The following is a 14021-nucleotide window of genomic DNA, read 5'->3' as shown; positions in this document are numbered from 1 at the left end:
TAAATTTTCTCTGTGTCATAGGATCAATTAAAAAGGCAAACATAATGTACTCATAATGACAAAATGCCATGTAATATAAACATGGCTGCATCCTCGATGATAAATGCGTTTTGTGGGCTGATTCCACTTCCTCAGGAGCGAATGCATGATCTATCTATAACAGATATAAACATTAGTATAGTCTAATATTTGGCCTAGATGTCAAAAAGAGGGGAGGGGATAAGCGGGGAAAGAAGGGTAAGTATCCAGCCCTGCAAGGCTAAGGTTCAAGCAATATGTGATACTGCAAAACAATGGCCGCTAAGATGTCTGTCCCAGGAGCTGTGGTAGTGTAAACCCTTGGGAAGACCGGGCACACAAGGATTGTCCCCAAACAAGATAATCTCCATGTGCTACTGGATATGTGATGCATAGGGGTATTACAACAATATATCTGTAAAATAATACATGTGTAATCATCATATATAGATGGTGCTATTGGAAATAACAAAATACTACTGTTTATATCTTTTACAGATATGTCATGCATCTGCTCCTAAACAAGTGGAATCCGTCCACAAAACACGTCAAGCATCTAGGATGCAGCCATGTATATATTACATGACATTTTGGCATTATGAGTACATTATGCAATTTTTGCTATTTTCATTATCATTCTTATATTATAATTGTATTATTTCAATTAATGGCTGAGAGAAGAGCTGTTTCAGGCAGTTGGGTTACCCACTCATTTAGATTGCCTAGTTCACTTTTACATTCAAATATTTAAGAATCAAAATAAGAATGTGCCTGGTTGCAAGGGAGAAGCGCAAATTAATCCTTCAAGCTGGAATTGCACAAAAACACCCTGGAGTCACTGATATGGAACAAGCATAGCAGGTGAGGGGTGCGGATGCTTGTTCAGGTTAGTGTGTCACCTACAGAGATGACAGCCCAGCATAGTCAGCAGTGGCCACTGCCATATATTTCTACCCTGACCGGCCCCCTTTAAAGTAGCCAAATAAGTTATATTAGACATCCAGTACATACAGCTCTTGTGCCCTATCAGCCGCAAATTTCCCTTTAGAAATACCCTCCTTGGGCTTAGCCAGAGCAGTGCAACTCTGTGTCAGCTTTGATAGAAGACTTAGTTATTGTTTGTGTCACTCAGCAATGCTGTATTAATAAAAACAGGAAATTATTTTCAGCAATCTGATTTACAATATCTCTTTCATCCTCTTATTCCCAGCGCAGAGACAGACATAACAAAATCCTTGCATGACAAGGTGGATCAGCTGGAACAAATCCTCAGGTAACGCATTTTGTTTCATTATCCTATGCTGCTTCAGTTCAGGAGAATTATTTGGAGATTAAATGAAAAAGCAATTTTTTCTTTTTTTTTAGTTATGCTGCACATTGGTTTATTGTGAATGAATTAATTTACTGTAGCTGTTTTGTTTTTGTTTTTTGTTTTTTTATAGATAGGTGGCATAGCAGAGTATTTCTACACTTAAATTGTGTCAGCACTTTACTGGTGGTGGAGTGTATCGTCACTTTACTGGTGGTGGAGTGTATCGTCACTTTACTGGTGGTGGAGTGTATCGTCACTTTACTGGTGGTGGAGTGTATCGTCACTTTACCTGGTGGTGGAGCGTATCGTCACTTTACTGGTGGTGGAGTGTATCGTCACTTTACTGGTGGTGGAGTGTGTCGTCACTTTACCTGGTGGTGGAGTGTATCGTCACTTTACTGGTGGTGGAATGTATCGTCACTTTACTGGTGGTGGAGCGTATCGTCACTTTACTGGTGGTGGAGCGTATTGTCACTTTACTGGTGGTGGAGTGTATCGTCACTTTACTGGTGGTGGAGCGTATCGTCACTTTACTGGTGGTGGAGCGTATCGTCACTTTACTGGTGGTGGAGCGTATCGTCACTTTACTGGTGGTGGAGCGTATCGTCACTTTACTGGTGGTGGAGCGTATCGTCACTTTACTGGTGGTGGAGCGTATCGTCACTTTACTGGTGGTGGAGCGTATCGTCACTTTACTGGTGGTGGAGCGTATCGTCACTTTACTGGTGGTGGAGCGTATCGTCACTTTACTGGTGGTGGAGCGTATCGTCACTTTACTGGTGGTGGAGCGTATCGTCACTTTACTGGTGGTGGAGCGTATCGTCACTTTACTGGTGGTGGAGCGTATCGTCACTTTACTGGTGGTGGAGCGTATCGTCACTTTACTGGTGGTGGAGCGTATCGTCACTTTACCGGGGGGGTGAGCGTATCGTCACTTTACTGGTGGTGGAGCGTATCAGCACTTTACTGGTGGTGGAGCGTATCAGCACTTTACTGGTAGCAAAGCATATTGGCGCTTTACGTGTAGCAGAGCGTATCGGCGTTTTACTGGTAGCAGAGCGTATCAGAACTTTACTGGTAGTAGGGTGTATCCGCACTAGATTAAACAAGCTGGTTGGCTACCATGCACAGCTGCACCAGATTTAGAGTGCTACCCACTTAGTGTTTATCTTTTAATGACCAGTGATCAGTTTACCATTTTCTGACAGCATGCTTTCATTTTGCTGCACATAATTTCCATACTCCTTATTCTGGGCCCTTAGTATGGCCACTTGTAGTCTCCACCTGGGGTGCATGTGACGGGGTGACAAGGAAAAGGTAAGTTTCTCATTACCCCATAACAGGAAATGCCTGAAGAAGGACCTCTGTAGCAGAATCAACTGATATTACTCAATACAAAAATAAATAAAAAATTGAAATCGATGTTTGAAATTATGTTAATATGTTACCGTTTATAAAGTATTAGAGTTTAGCTTTTGGGTTTATATTTTGACATGAGTTTAACTCTGTGGGCTAGTACAGTTGTTTAGTGGCTAGCACTTATGATTACAGCGCTGGGGTTCTTGGTTTGAGTCATGGCCAGGATGCTATTTATCTGCATGGAGTTGGCATGTGTTCTCCTTGTGCCAGTGTGGATTTCCTTTGGATACTCTGGTTTCCTCCCACTTTCCAAAGACATGTTGGTAGGTTTATTGGTTCCTGTTTAACCACTTCAGCCCCGGACCAATTGTCAGCCTAAGGACCAGAGGTCTTTTTACAATTTCACACTGCACTGCTTTAACTGGTAATTGCGCGGTCATGCAATATTGTACCCAAACAAAATTTGCGTCCTTTTCTTCCCACAAATAGAGCTTTCTTTTGATGGTATTTGATTGCCTCTGCGATTTTAATTTTTTACGATGTAAAAGGAAAAAGACTGAAAATTTTGAAAAAAAAAAAAGATATTTTCTACTTTTTGTTATAAGAAAAATCTAATAAACTCAATTTTAGTCATACATTTAGGCCAAAATGTATTCAGCCACATGTCTTTAGTAAAAAAAAATGTCAATAAACGTATATTTATTGGTTTGTGCAAAAGTTATAGCGTCTACAAACTAGAGTACATTTTCTGGAATTTACACAGCTTTTAATTTATTACTGCCTATTTCATTTCTTGAGGTGCTAAAATGGCAGGGCAGTACAAACCCCCCCCCCCCCCCCCAAATGACCCCATTTATGAAAGTAGACACCCCAAGGAAATTGCTGAGGGGCATGTTGAGCCCATTGAATATTTTTTTTTTTGTCCCAAGTGATTGAATAATGACAAAAAAAAAAGTTTACAAAAAGTTGTCACTAAATGATATATTGCTCACACATGCCATAGTTATATGTGGAATTGCACCCCAAAATATATTCTGCTGCTGCTTCTAAGTATGAGGATACCACATTTGTGGGACTTTTTGGGAGTCTAGCCGCGTACGGCACCCCGAAGACCAATCACTGCCTTCATGATTTCTAAGAGTGCAAATTTTTGATTTCACTCCTCACTACCTATCACGGTTTCGAAGGCCATAAAATGCCAAAATAGCACAAACCCCCCCAAATGACCCCATTTTGGAAAGTAGACACCCCAAGCTATTTATTGAGAGGCATGTTGAGTCCATGAAATATTTTATATTTTGCCACAAGTTGCGGGAATATTACAAACTTTTTTTTTGCACAAAGTTGTCACTAAATGATATATTGCTCACACATGCTATAGGCATAAGTGAAATTACACCCCAAAATACATTCTGCTGCTTCTCCTGAGTATGGGGATACCAAATGTGGGGGACTTTTTGGGAGCCTAGCCGCATACGGGACCCCGAAAACCAAGCACCGCCTTCAGGATTTAAATACAAAATGCTACCAAAAAAAACCTGTTAGCGATCGCAGGGATCAGGCCTGACTCTGCAAACACTGCAGTTATGTGTTTAGTGTTTTGTAAGTGACAGTGATCGATCGATACTGCACTTGGGTGGGCTGGGCGGAGGGGCAAAACGCAGGTGCCAGCAGGTATCTTGGCTGATCTCGCTAACAATGCGTTTTTTTGGAACCCTAAACTGCTGGGGACACTAGTATAGATCTGATCAGATCAGATATTGATCTGTTCAGATACTATACCATTACGGGAGGTGTATGCTTTGCGTGTGGGTGTTAGCGGTACTGGCACTAACCTAGCGCTGCCTGGGGCGACGCAGACCCTATCTGACCCTAAAACCTAATTGATATCACCCGCTGGGGGATCAGGGGGTTAAACCTTTATTAGGTAATAAATGGTGGGTGCCCTGATGCTATAAAAAGCAAACTAACTAACAAGAGTCACCCGTGACACTTATACTATGATCACTGGTGAAAGGGTTAACTAGGGGCAATCAGGGGGTTAAAACCTTTATTAGGTAGTATATGGGGGTCCCTGATGCTATATAAAAACCTGACAGGGAACCTAAATAACTAACTGGCTATCCAGCGTCACCAATGACACTTATACGGTGATCACTGGTGAAAGGTTTAACTCTAGGGGAAATCAGGGGGTTAAAATCTTTATTAGGTAGTATATGTGGGTACCTAACACTATAAAAACCTGGCGGTGAACCTAAAAAATAACTAGCTACCTAGCGGCACCAGTGACACTAATGCAGCAATCAGAAAAACTTTGCTTAGTGACACTGGCAAAAGGGAGTGAAAGGGTTAACTCTAGGGGCAATCAGGGGGTTAAAACCTTTATGGGGTGGGTAGGGGGCTACCCTAGACCTAACACTAACTGCCCTGACACTTTTTACAGTCACAACTGACACTAAATGCAGTGATCAGTAAATGATCACTGCAATCAGTGACACTGTGACTGGGAGGGGGGGGAGGGGTGATCAGGGGGTGACAGTGTGCCTATGTGTACCTACATGTCAGTGTAGTGTTGGTGCACTTACTATGTCTTCTCTCCTCGCCGTCCGGTCAAAAAAACCGCCTTCGAGAGAGTGACATCACTTCCTCCTGCCTGTGTCTACACTACACAGGCAAGGGAAGCTTCTCATTCTCCAGGAGAGATCGAGAGGGGATGGCCAGAAACCAACGACAATCTCCTCATCCCGGATCGCCCCTGAAGTGAAACAGACCACCACAGCCAGCTGGAGGGGGTCCGATCGGACCCCCCCACCCGCTGGAAGGCAGGCACTACGGGTACGTGATTGTACCTGTCCGTGCCATTCTGCCAACGTATATTTACATGCGGCGGTCCTTAAGTGGTTAAAGCAGTAGTGAAGTCTGGGGAGAAAAAAAAAAAGTACCCTTTGCAAAGTAAAGGGCATATTGTGATAGTTTTCATCGTATAACAGCACATTATGAAAGACTTACCTAAAATAAAGCCATCCAGTGGCAAGCTGTCACCACTGACAGGGCTTCCCTCTTCACAGTCTTTCTTCCAGAATTGCCGCGTCCGGCTATTTGAGTGCATATGCAAGTGACGTCACCAGCTGCAGAAATAGTCAATAGCTCCTAAATGGTGCACTTTTAGGAGATATTCCTTGTACCTTCAGGAAAATTGTATTATAAACAGTGTTTATTACCTCTTTAAATTGGCCCTTGTATACGTGTAGAAATAAGCTATGCACAATGCTATTGCATGCTCCATGCTGGTCCCAAGCCCAAACAATTGGGGAGGGTTAAAGTGGTTCTAAAGGCACATGTTTTTTTTTTTTTTCCTTCATGCATTTTATGCATTGATCCAGTGATGTGCACAAGAGCAGCAGCTGAGGATTAAGCCTGCTTGGGTGCCCCCATAGCGAAATGCTTGCTCTGGGGGCAGGAGGGTGGGGCTAGGAGCGCTGGCAGGGGACTCTAGAAGAGGACTTGGGCTGTTCTGTGTAAAACTGCTGAACAGAACAGGCAAGTATAACATGTTTGTTATTTTTTATTAAAAAAAAATCTCTTTAAAAGAGAAGTATGGGATTTTTTTTAATCCCATAATCATACTTACCTAGGTGGATGCAGCATCGGTCCCCGGCCGCCTCTTCACTGAGAACCGAGCCACTGAACATTGCCGATGGCTCGGTTTTCTCACCTCCCCGAGCAGAGAGCTGCTGCCTGTCAATCAGCAGCTCTCCTGCTCTGCTCCTCCATGCTCACTGGAGCGCTGAGCTGTGAAAGAGCGACTAACGGCCGTCTCAGCCTTTCAACGTCTCGCTGAGAGGCTGAGACGCCTATCAGTCCAGGCACCTGGTGGATCCAGACTTCTGAAGTCGGGATAACGCAGTGCCTGGACCGATCTTGGTGACGTCAGAAGAGAGCTGACTTAAGACCACTCTCTACTGAAAACGGGTCACAGGAATGCAAAACGAATTGCACTCCTGTGACCCAGAGGAGAAGTCCAGCCAATCAAGCTCTGGCTGGACTTCTTTAATATCACTTTAAAGAAAGACCTGGCAACCTGTGTTGTAAAAATGTATGTACTAGAATAGAAAAAGACTTTCAAGCGCATCAGACATGCTGCTTAAAGAGCTGGACTATAGAACTGCAACGCATCCTATATGGCTTATTGGATATATACATAAACAGCAGGGTCTTTGGACTAGCAATGCGCACAGGTGCACTCCTATTTCCCTGCTGCACTTTTCAATACACAAAGCATTATGGGTGAGGACTTATAAAGGCCTCTTGCAGTCATGAAATGGTTAATCCATAAACTAGTAGCAGAGGAGAAAACTTTCTAACTTCTGTAATAACTAAGTTGCTGCATGTCCGAGTGCTCTTTACTTATTAATAGATCCCTTTTATACCATCTACAAGGCGGGCACTCCATAACATCCCGGCACTGTGTGTTGCTGAGATTTCCAGCCTTTGGTTATGTGAAGGGCTGTCGCTCACAGCAGCCAGTCTGTTGGTGTAAGTTATTACATCCTGTCATCAATACACATTTCAATGAGCGTTCACTTTACCATAAAGACAAGCGTCAGAGAGTACCACTTGTAATTTGTTTTGCCTTGGAACTTATGTATGAACTATAAATTAGAAGGAAATGGGTATGATAGTCCGCTCATTCTGGCTGCCGGCTTGTTGTTTGTAAAATAAGTATTTTGGTATGGGTGCTGCCGCTTGGTTTAATGATAAACTAGGGCAGGCAGGCATGAGACAAATCAAATCATAAATATCCCTGTTTCATAAAGTCAGTGGCGAGGCCCGGGGAAAGTTTTACCTGATGCAAATAGATGTGTGATAAGAGACTGAACAGCGGGGCCGGGGCATACTCATTTTTCATGTTTCTTATTATATTAAAAGATAGCAAGCAGTGTGACGGGAGCATTGTCCCAGGCCTGGCAGATAAAAATACAAATTCTAAAGTTGTTCTTCTTAAATAGACTTGAATATTAAATCCCTAGCCATGTGCTAAGCTTAAAGGAAACCACCCAAGACTGAATTATATTGGCTATCATCAATGACTTCCTTCTGAAAATGGAGTCACGGTGATCCTCTGCTTTCAGCACTTTATGAACCATTGACATGGAACATATACTTGATAAATACAGACATAATTCCCGATCTGTCCTAGTTCCTGGTCAGTGTCTAAGAAAATGTGGAAGCCAAAGAATCAGCATGACAACATACACTTTTTAAAATGTTTTTGTTGTTTTACCTGGGTATTTGTTAGGTACCTGGGTAGTGAGCCTGACTTGGTGGAAGGAGACCTCTCTTACGGCTCTGGTTCAAGTCCCCCTGAAGTGGGGACAGAGGGACAAGAGCACAGCGGGGTAGGAGCGTCTGGCCAGATGCAGCAGCGGATGCTGATGAGATAGAGATCCTCCAGATGCAGGAACCTCAGCAGCAGATGGCAGCCGATGATGGTTGGCAAGCTGACTGTGGCGGCTGGGTGGACAGCCCACGGACCTTGAGAGGCAGTAGCAGGTTCAGGAAGGTCTCTGAGCAGGAGAATAAACAGGACCGACAACAAGCAGGAACCAGCAGGGGAGAGGCAAGAAGAAACGTCAACAGGCAGAGGTTCAGCAATGGTACAGAACATCTGTAGCTGTACCTTTAAAAAGGGCCACTGGCGCCAATCGCGTTAGCACGCACACCGCGCGCGCATGCGAACGGCGTGCACCCGCTGCACGAGTGGCGATCCGCTCGCACGGAACGGACGGAGCCCTGACAGTATTAGTGTAGTTATAGTCCCTGTGTTGGTTATTTGCCTTACCTTGTTTGTAGTGTCATGGCTGATTGATCCAGTCCATACCCAACCATTTTTCTGTGCTGCATCACAAATGTGGAAGTGCTAATGTGATAAAAACACATCTTTTACAGCAGGGGTGTCCAGCCTCCATTGGGCTAAATATTCCAAAGACAGCTATGAATGTGGCCTAACTAAAACTCGTAAACTTACTGAAAAATGTTGATATTTTGGGAGATTTGTTTTTGTAAAAATGCATCCTGATGAGCACCCTGAGAATTCATTGAGAATTGCTACAACAGTGGATCTAAAAAATAATCACCCCCTTTAAAATAATCACATTTTGTTGTTTTGTAGCCAGAAATGAAGACCTACACGTTTTGTTTTATGCAGCTGTATTTACTGTTTTTCTTTTTCTTTTAATCCAGCTGTACGTACTTACTGGTTCATCCAAGTGAAGCATAAAACACCAACATGTCAGAAATAAAAAATAAAATAAAAAATAAAAAACAGAATCTCTGAGCTGGAAAATGAATCAACCATTGTGTCAGTATTCTGTTGAACCACTTTTGGCTTTAATTACAGCCTTTAGGCCCCTTTCACACATGCGGACCGTTCAAATTTATGCCTGTCACTTTTTTAAGCAGACCTGAACAGACGTGTCATACAGTTCTATGGAGCGACGGCTGTCAGCGGTGACTAGTCTGCTGACATCCGATCTGCTCTGCTAAATTCAGATGAATGGAAACCCTATTTTCCATCCGTCTGGTGGATTGGATCGGAAGAAAATGGACAGGCAGATCCATTTTCACCCCATCCCCCATAGTGGAGATCTGACAGGGTCCGTCTCTCCACAGTGAGTACTTGTCATCCGCCGCAAAATGTAGTCAGTGAAAATGGACATTTATGTGTGAAAGGGGCCTTAGTCTGTTGGAATACGTCTGTACTAACTTTGCACATCTGGACGTTGCAATATTTGCCCACTCTTCTTTGCAAAACCGGTCAAGTTCAGTTAAATTTGATGGCAACCTTTTGTGGACTGCAGTCTTCAAGTCATTCTTTAGATTTTCAATGGGGTTTAAGTCTGGGCTCTTAGCCATGCAAGGACATTCACCTTCCTCCTTCAACCACTGTGTGGTTATTTCTACTGTGTGCTTTGGGTCATTGTCATGTTGTCATGTTGGACGGTAAACCTTCTTCCCAACTTTCTGGCAGAGTGCAGCAAAGTTTCAATCTTTTTCAAGAATTTGATGGAATTTTCTCCCACCTATTTTTCCTTCCATCCGAACAAGTGCTCCAGTCTCTGCTGCTGAGAAACAACGCCATAACAGGATATTACCATATTTATGCTTTACTGTAGGAATGGTGCTATTTGGATCTGTATTGTATTTTTCGCATTGGTCTAAGGCTCACCAGTTCCTACCAGTTCCTAAATGTCTTGCAAGACAATTTCATGGGTCAGATGGTAAATGCGCCAACTAGAAACAAATTGTTACTAGACCTACTGATTACCAACAATACAGACCTGATCACAGAAGTGGAAATACCGTGCAATTTAGGAAACAGCGATCACAGGTCAATTGGCTTCAGTATAAATCACACAAATGGGAAACATAAGGGGAATATAAAGACACTGAATTTCAAAAGCCAACTGAGATGGCGAAGGTATTGAATTGATTCTTCTTCTCAGTCTTCACGAGGGAACCAGGGGGGGCTTCAGTAACCAAAACTGCAGTGTTTTTTCACATGACACATCACAGAAAGCACCCTCATGGCTAACAGAGGGCAGAATTAGGAATAGACTTGAAAAACTTAACATAATAAGTCACCGGGACCAGATGGCTTGCACCTGAGGGTCCTTGGGGAACTTTGTCAAGTAATTGCCAGACCATTGTTCCTGATTTTTACTGAAAGTCTACTTTTGGAATGGTACCAGCTGATTGGAAAAAAAGCCAACGTAGCACCAATATTTAAAAAAGAGCCAAAATACAAACCGGGGAATTACAGACCAGTTAGCTTAACAATAGTATGCAAGCTCTTGGAGGGGATGATAAGGCACTCTATACAAGATTTTAGTAATGAAAATGGTATCATTAGCAGTAATCAGCATGGATTCATGAATAATCATTCTTGTTAAACCAATCTATTAACCTTCTATGAAGAGGTGAGCTGCCATCTATATAAAGGAATGTCCGTAGACGTGGTGTATCTGGATTTTGCAAAAGCATTTGACACAGTTCCTCATAAACGTTTACTGTAGTAAGTAGGGTCCATTGGCATGGACCGTAGGGTGAGTACATGGATTGAAAACTGGCTGCAAGGGCGAGTTCAGAGGGTAGTGGTAAATGGGGAGTACTCCCAATTTTCAGGGGTGGAAAGTGGGATCCCCCAGGGTTCTGTCCTGGGACCAATCCTGTTTAATTTGTTCATTAAAGACCTGGAGGATGAGTTACACAGTTTAATCTCTGTATTTGCAGATGATGCTAAGCAGGGCAATGACTTCTCTGCAGGATGTAGAAACCTTGCAAGTAGATCTGAACAAATTAATGGGGTGGGTAACTACATGGCAAACAAGGTTTAATGTGGAAAAATTTAAAATAATGCATTTGGGTGGCAACAGTATGAATGCAATCTACTCACCGGGTGGCAACCTCTGGGGGAATCCAGGATGGAAAAGGACCTGGGTCCTGGTAGATGATAGGCTCAGCAATGGCATGCAATGCCAAGCTGCTGCTAACAAAGGAAACAAAATATTGGTATGTATTAAAAAGGGGGATTAACTCAATAGATAAAGCGATAATTCTCCCACTCTAGAAGACTTTGGTCCGGTCTCACCTGGAGTATGCTGTCCAGTTCTGGTCACCGGTCCTCAGGAAGGATGTGCTGGAAATGGAGCCAGACAAGGGCAACAAAACTAAAGGGACTGGAGGATCTTAGGATGAAAGGTTACGAGCACTGAACTTATTTTCTCTGGAGAAGAGACGCTTAAGAGGGGATATGACTTCACTTTACAAGTACCATACTGGTGACCCCACAATAGGGATAAAACTTTTCCCGCTTAAGGGAGTTTAATCACTTGCCGACCAGCTGCCGTCCTTATACTGCGGCAGGTCGGCACGATCCCACGAACCGTCGTAGCTGTACGTCGGCTACTCTAAGCGGGATAGCAGGTGCGTGCGCCCCACAGCATTGCAGGGGTGTCGATGGTTGACCGCCAGCCGCGCATGATCGCGGACACAAAAGGCAGAACAGGGACGTGAGTGTGTACACAAATCCCTGTTCTGTGAGGAGAGGCAGATCGTGAATTCCTAATAGCTAGGGACCTCTATCTGTTATCTCCTGTAGTCACTCCCCTCCCCCTACAGTTAAGACACACAGTCAGGGAACACAGTTAACCCCTTGATCGCCCCTAGTGTTAACCCCTTCCCTGCCAGTGACATTTACACATTAATCAGTGCATTTTTATAGCACTGATCGCTGTATAATTATCTTTGGTTTCAAAAATGTGTTAAAAGTGTCCAATTGTGTCAACCATAATGTCACAGTCCCAATAAAAATCGCAGATCGCCGCCATTACTAGTAAAAACAAAATCATAATAAAAATGCAATAAATCTATCCCCTATTTTTTATATGCTATAACTTTTGTGCAAACCAATCTATATATGCTTATTATGATTTTTATCACCAAAAATATGTAGAAGAATGCATATTGGCCTAAACTGAGGGGGGGAAAAAATGAGGATATGTATTCTAGAAAAAAGTACAAAATATTGTGTTTTTTTTTTTTTAATTGTCACTCTTTTTGTTAATAGCACAAAAAATTAAAACCTCAGAGATTATTAAATACCACCAAAAGAAAGCTCTATTTGTGGGAAAAAAAAGGATGTCAATTTTGTTTGGGTACAGCGTCACACTACCATGCAATTGTCAGTTAAAGCGACGCAGTGCCGAATCGCAAAAAAAAAATGGCTTGGTCATTGAGCAGCCACATCTTCTGGGGCTGAAGTGGTTAATAAGACACATGGCCACTCATTAAAATTGCAAGAAAAGAAGTTTAACCTTAAACTGCGTAGAGGGTTCATTACTGTAAAAGTGGCAAGGATGTGGAATTCCCTTCCACAAGCGGTGGTTTCAGCAGAGAATCTATGGTTTCAAAAAACTATTAGCTAAGCACCTGAAACACCACAACATACAGGGTTATACAATGTAATACTGACATACAATCACACACATAGGTTGGACTTGGATCTTTTTTCCAACCTTACCTACTATGTAACTATGTTGAGGCCAAATAATTCAATTTTAGTCTCATCTGACCAGAAGACATTTTTTCATGTGACTCCAGAATCTTCAATGTGTGTTATGACAAAGCTCAGTCGTGAATAGATGTGGCCTTTGTTTAGGAGTGGATGATTTCCTGTCACCCTCCCATGCAAGCCACATTTGTGGAGAATTTGTGGTATTCTCACATGCACACAATGACCATTCTTTTCCATAAATTTCTGCAACTGCTTCAGAGTTGCTGTAGGCCTCTTGGTAGCTTCCCGGACCATTTTCTTCCTGGCTCTTTCATCCAGTTTGGAGACTTTAGCAGTCCACAAACAGTCACCATCAAATTGAACTGAACTTGAGCAGTTCTGCAAAGAAGAGTGAGCAAATATTGCAAAGTCTAGATGTGCAAAGTTAGTAGAAACATCCCAAGAGACTAAAAGCTGGAATTAAAGCAAAATGTGGTTCAACAAAATACAGACAGAAGGGGCTGATCTTTTTTTTTTTTTTTTCTGACATGGTGGTGTTAGAGCTTTCACTTAGATGTTTTAATACAGCTGGATAAAACATAAACTGGGTCTGTCATCATCTCAGGTTGCAAAGCTACAAAATGTGATTATTTTAAAGGGGGATGATTCTTTTCTATCCCCACTGTACATCCATCAAACCAGATATTGAACAACATACCTTGTGATAGCTGGGGCAATGACAGGTCCTCTTTATGGTGAGATCTGCCCTCCAAAGCAGCTGATAGAACGGAGATTGGTTTGATTGGCTGCTTCACTGGCTGGTAATTGAACTGAAACTGGAAGTGATGACATCCTCCTTGCTTCAGGCTTTGTTTGTCACAGAGGAGGCAGAGGAATGGATGTTCCTTCTTCTCCTTGGTGGGCAGCTCACCTGACCACTTGCAGTGGCTTAGGGCTCCCTTCTGATTCCTTTAAAGTGATCGGTCAGCTATAACTTTTAACTAAAAGCTGGTTGCAAGCTGAAAAATGTGATACCAATATAATGTCTGCAGCTGCATTTAGTTGCACTTTTATTTATTTATATACATTCATATATTAAAGTAAATGTCAGTACATGGGTGCCATTCAGTACGGAAGCAAAGCTTGCCTACTGCTGGAGGGAAGGAATGGAGGAAGGGGCCCTTTTACATCACATGACCAAGAAGAAAACAGTTAGAAAAATAGATATGAATACAATAAAAAAAACAGGGTAGTTGGAAGCAGCAAGGAGTCTCTAGG

The 14021-nt window shown here is 42.8% G+C and overlaps 1 protein-coding gene across 2 annotated transcripts in view; it reads left to right on the top strand.

Moving 5' to 3' along the window:
- NBAS (NBAS subunit of NRZ tethering complex) overlaps positions 1-14021 on the top strand; it is a 1050553-nt gene that overhangs the window by 309902 nt on the left and 726630 nt on the right. For both annotated transcript variants that reach the window (XM_077488811.1, XM_077488809.1), the window contains exon 27: positions 1229-1291. In XM_077488811.1, coding sequence (XP_077344937.1) covers positions 1229-1291 — 63 coding nt within the window. The remainder of the gene's footprint in view (positions 1-1228; positions 1292-14021) is intronic.

The sequence above is a fragment of the Lithobates pipiens genome, unplaced genomic scaffold, assembly GCF_037356315.1.
Source record: "Lithobates pipiens isolate NorthernLeopardFrog02 unplaced genomic scaffold, aLitPip1_a1.2 Scaffold_18, whole genome shotgun sequence".
Lineage (NCBI taxonomy): Eukaryota > Metazoa > Chordata > Amphibia > Anura > Ranidae > Lithobates > Lithobates pipiens.
The sequence above is the reverse complement of the archived record's forward strand: the minus strand, read 5'-3'. Positions and strand labels throughout refer to the sequence as shown.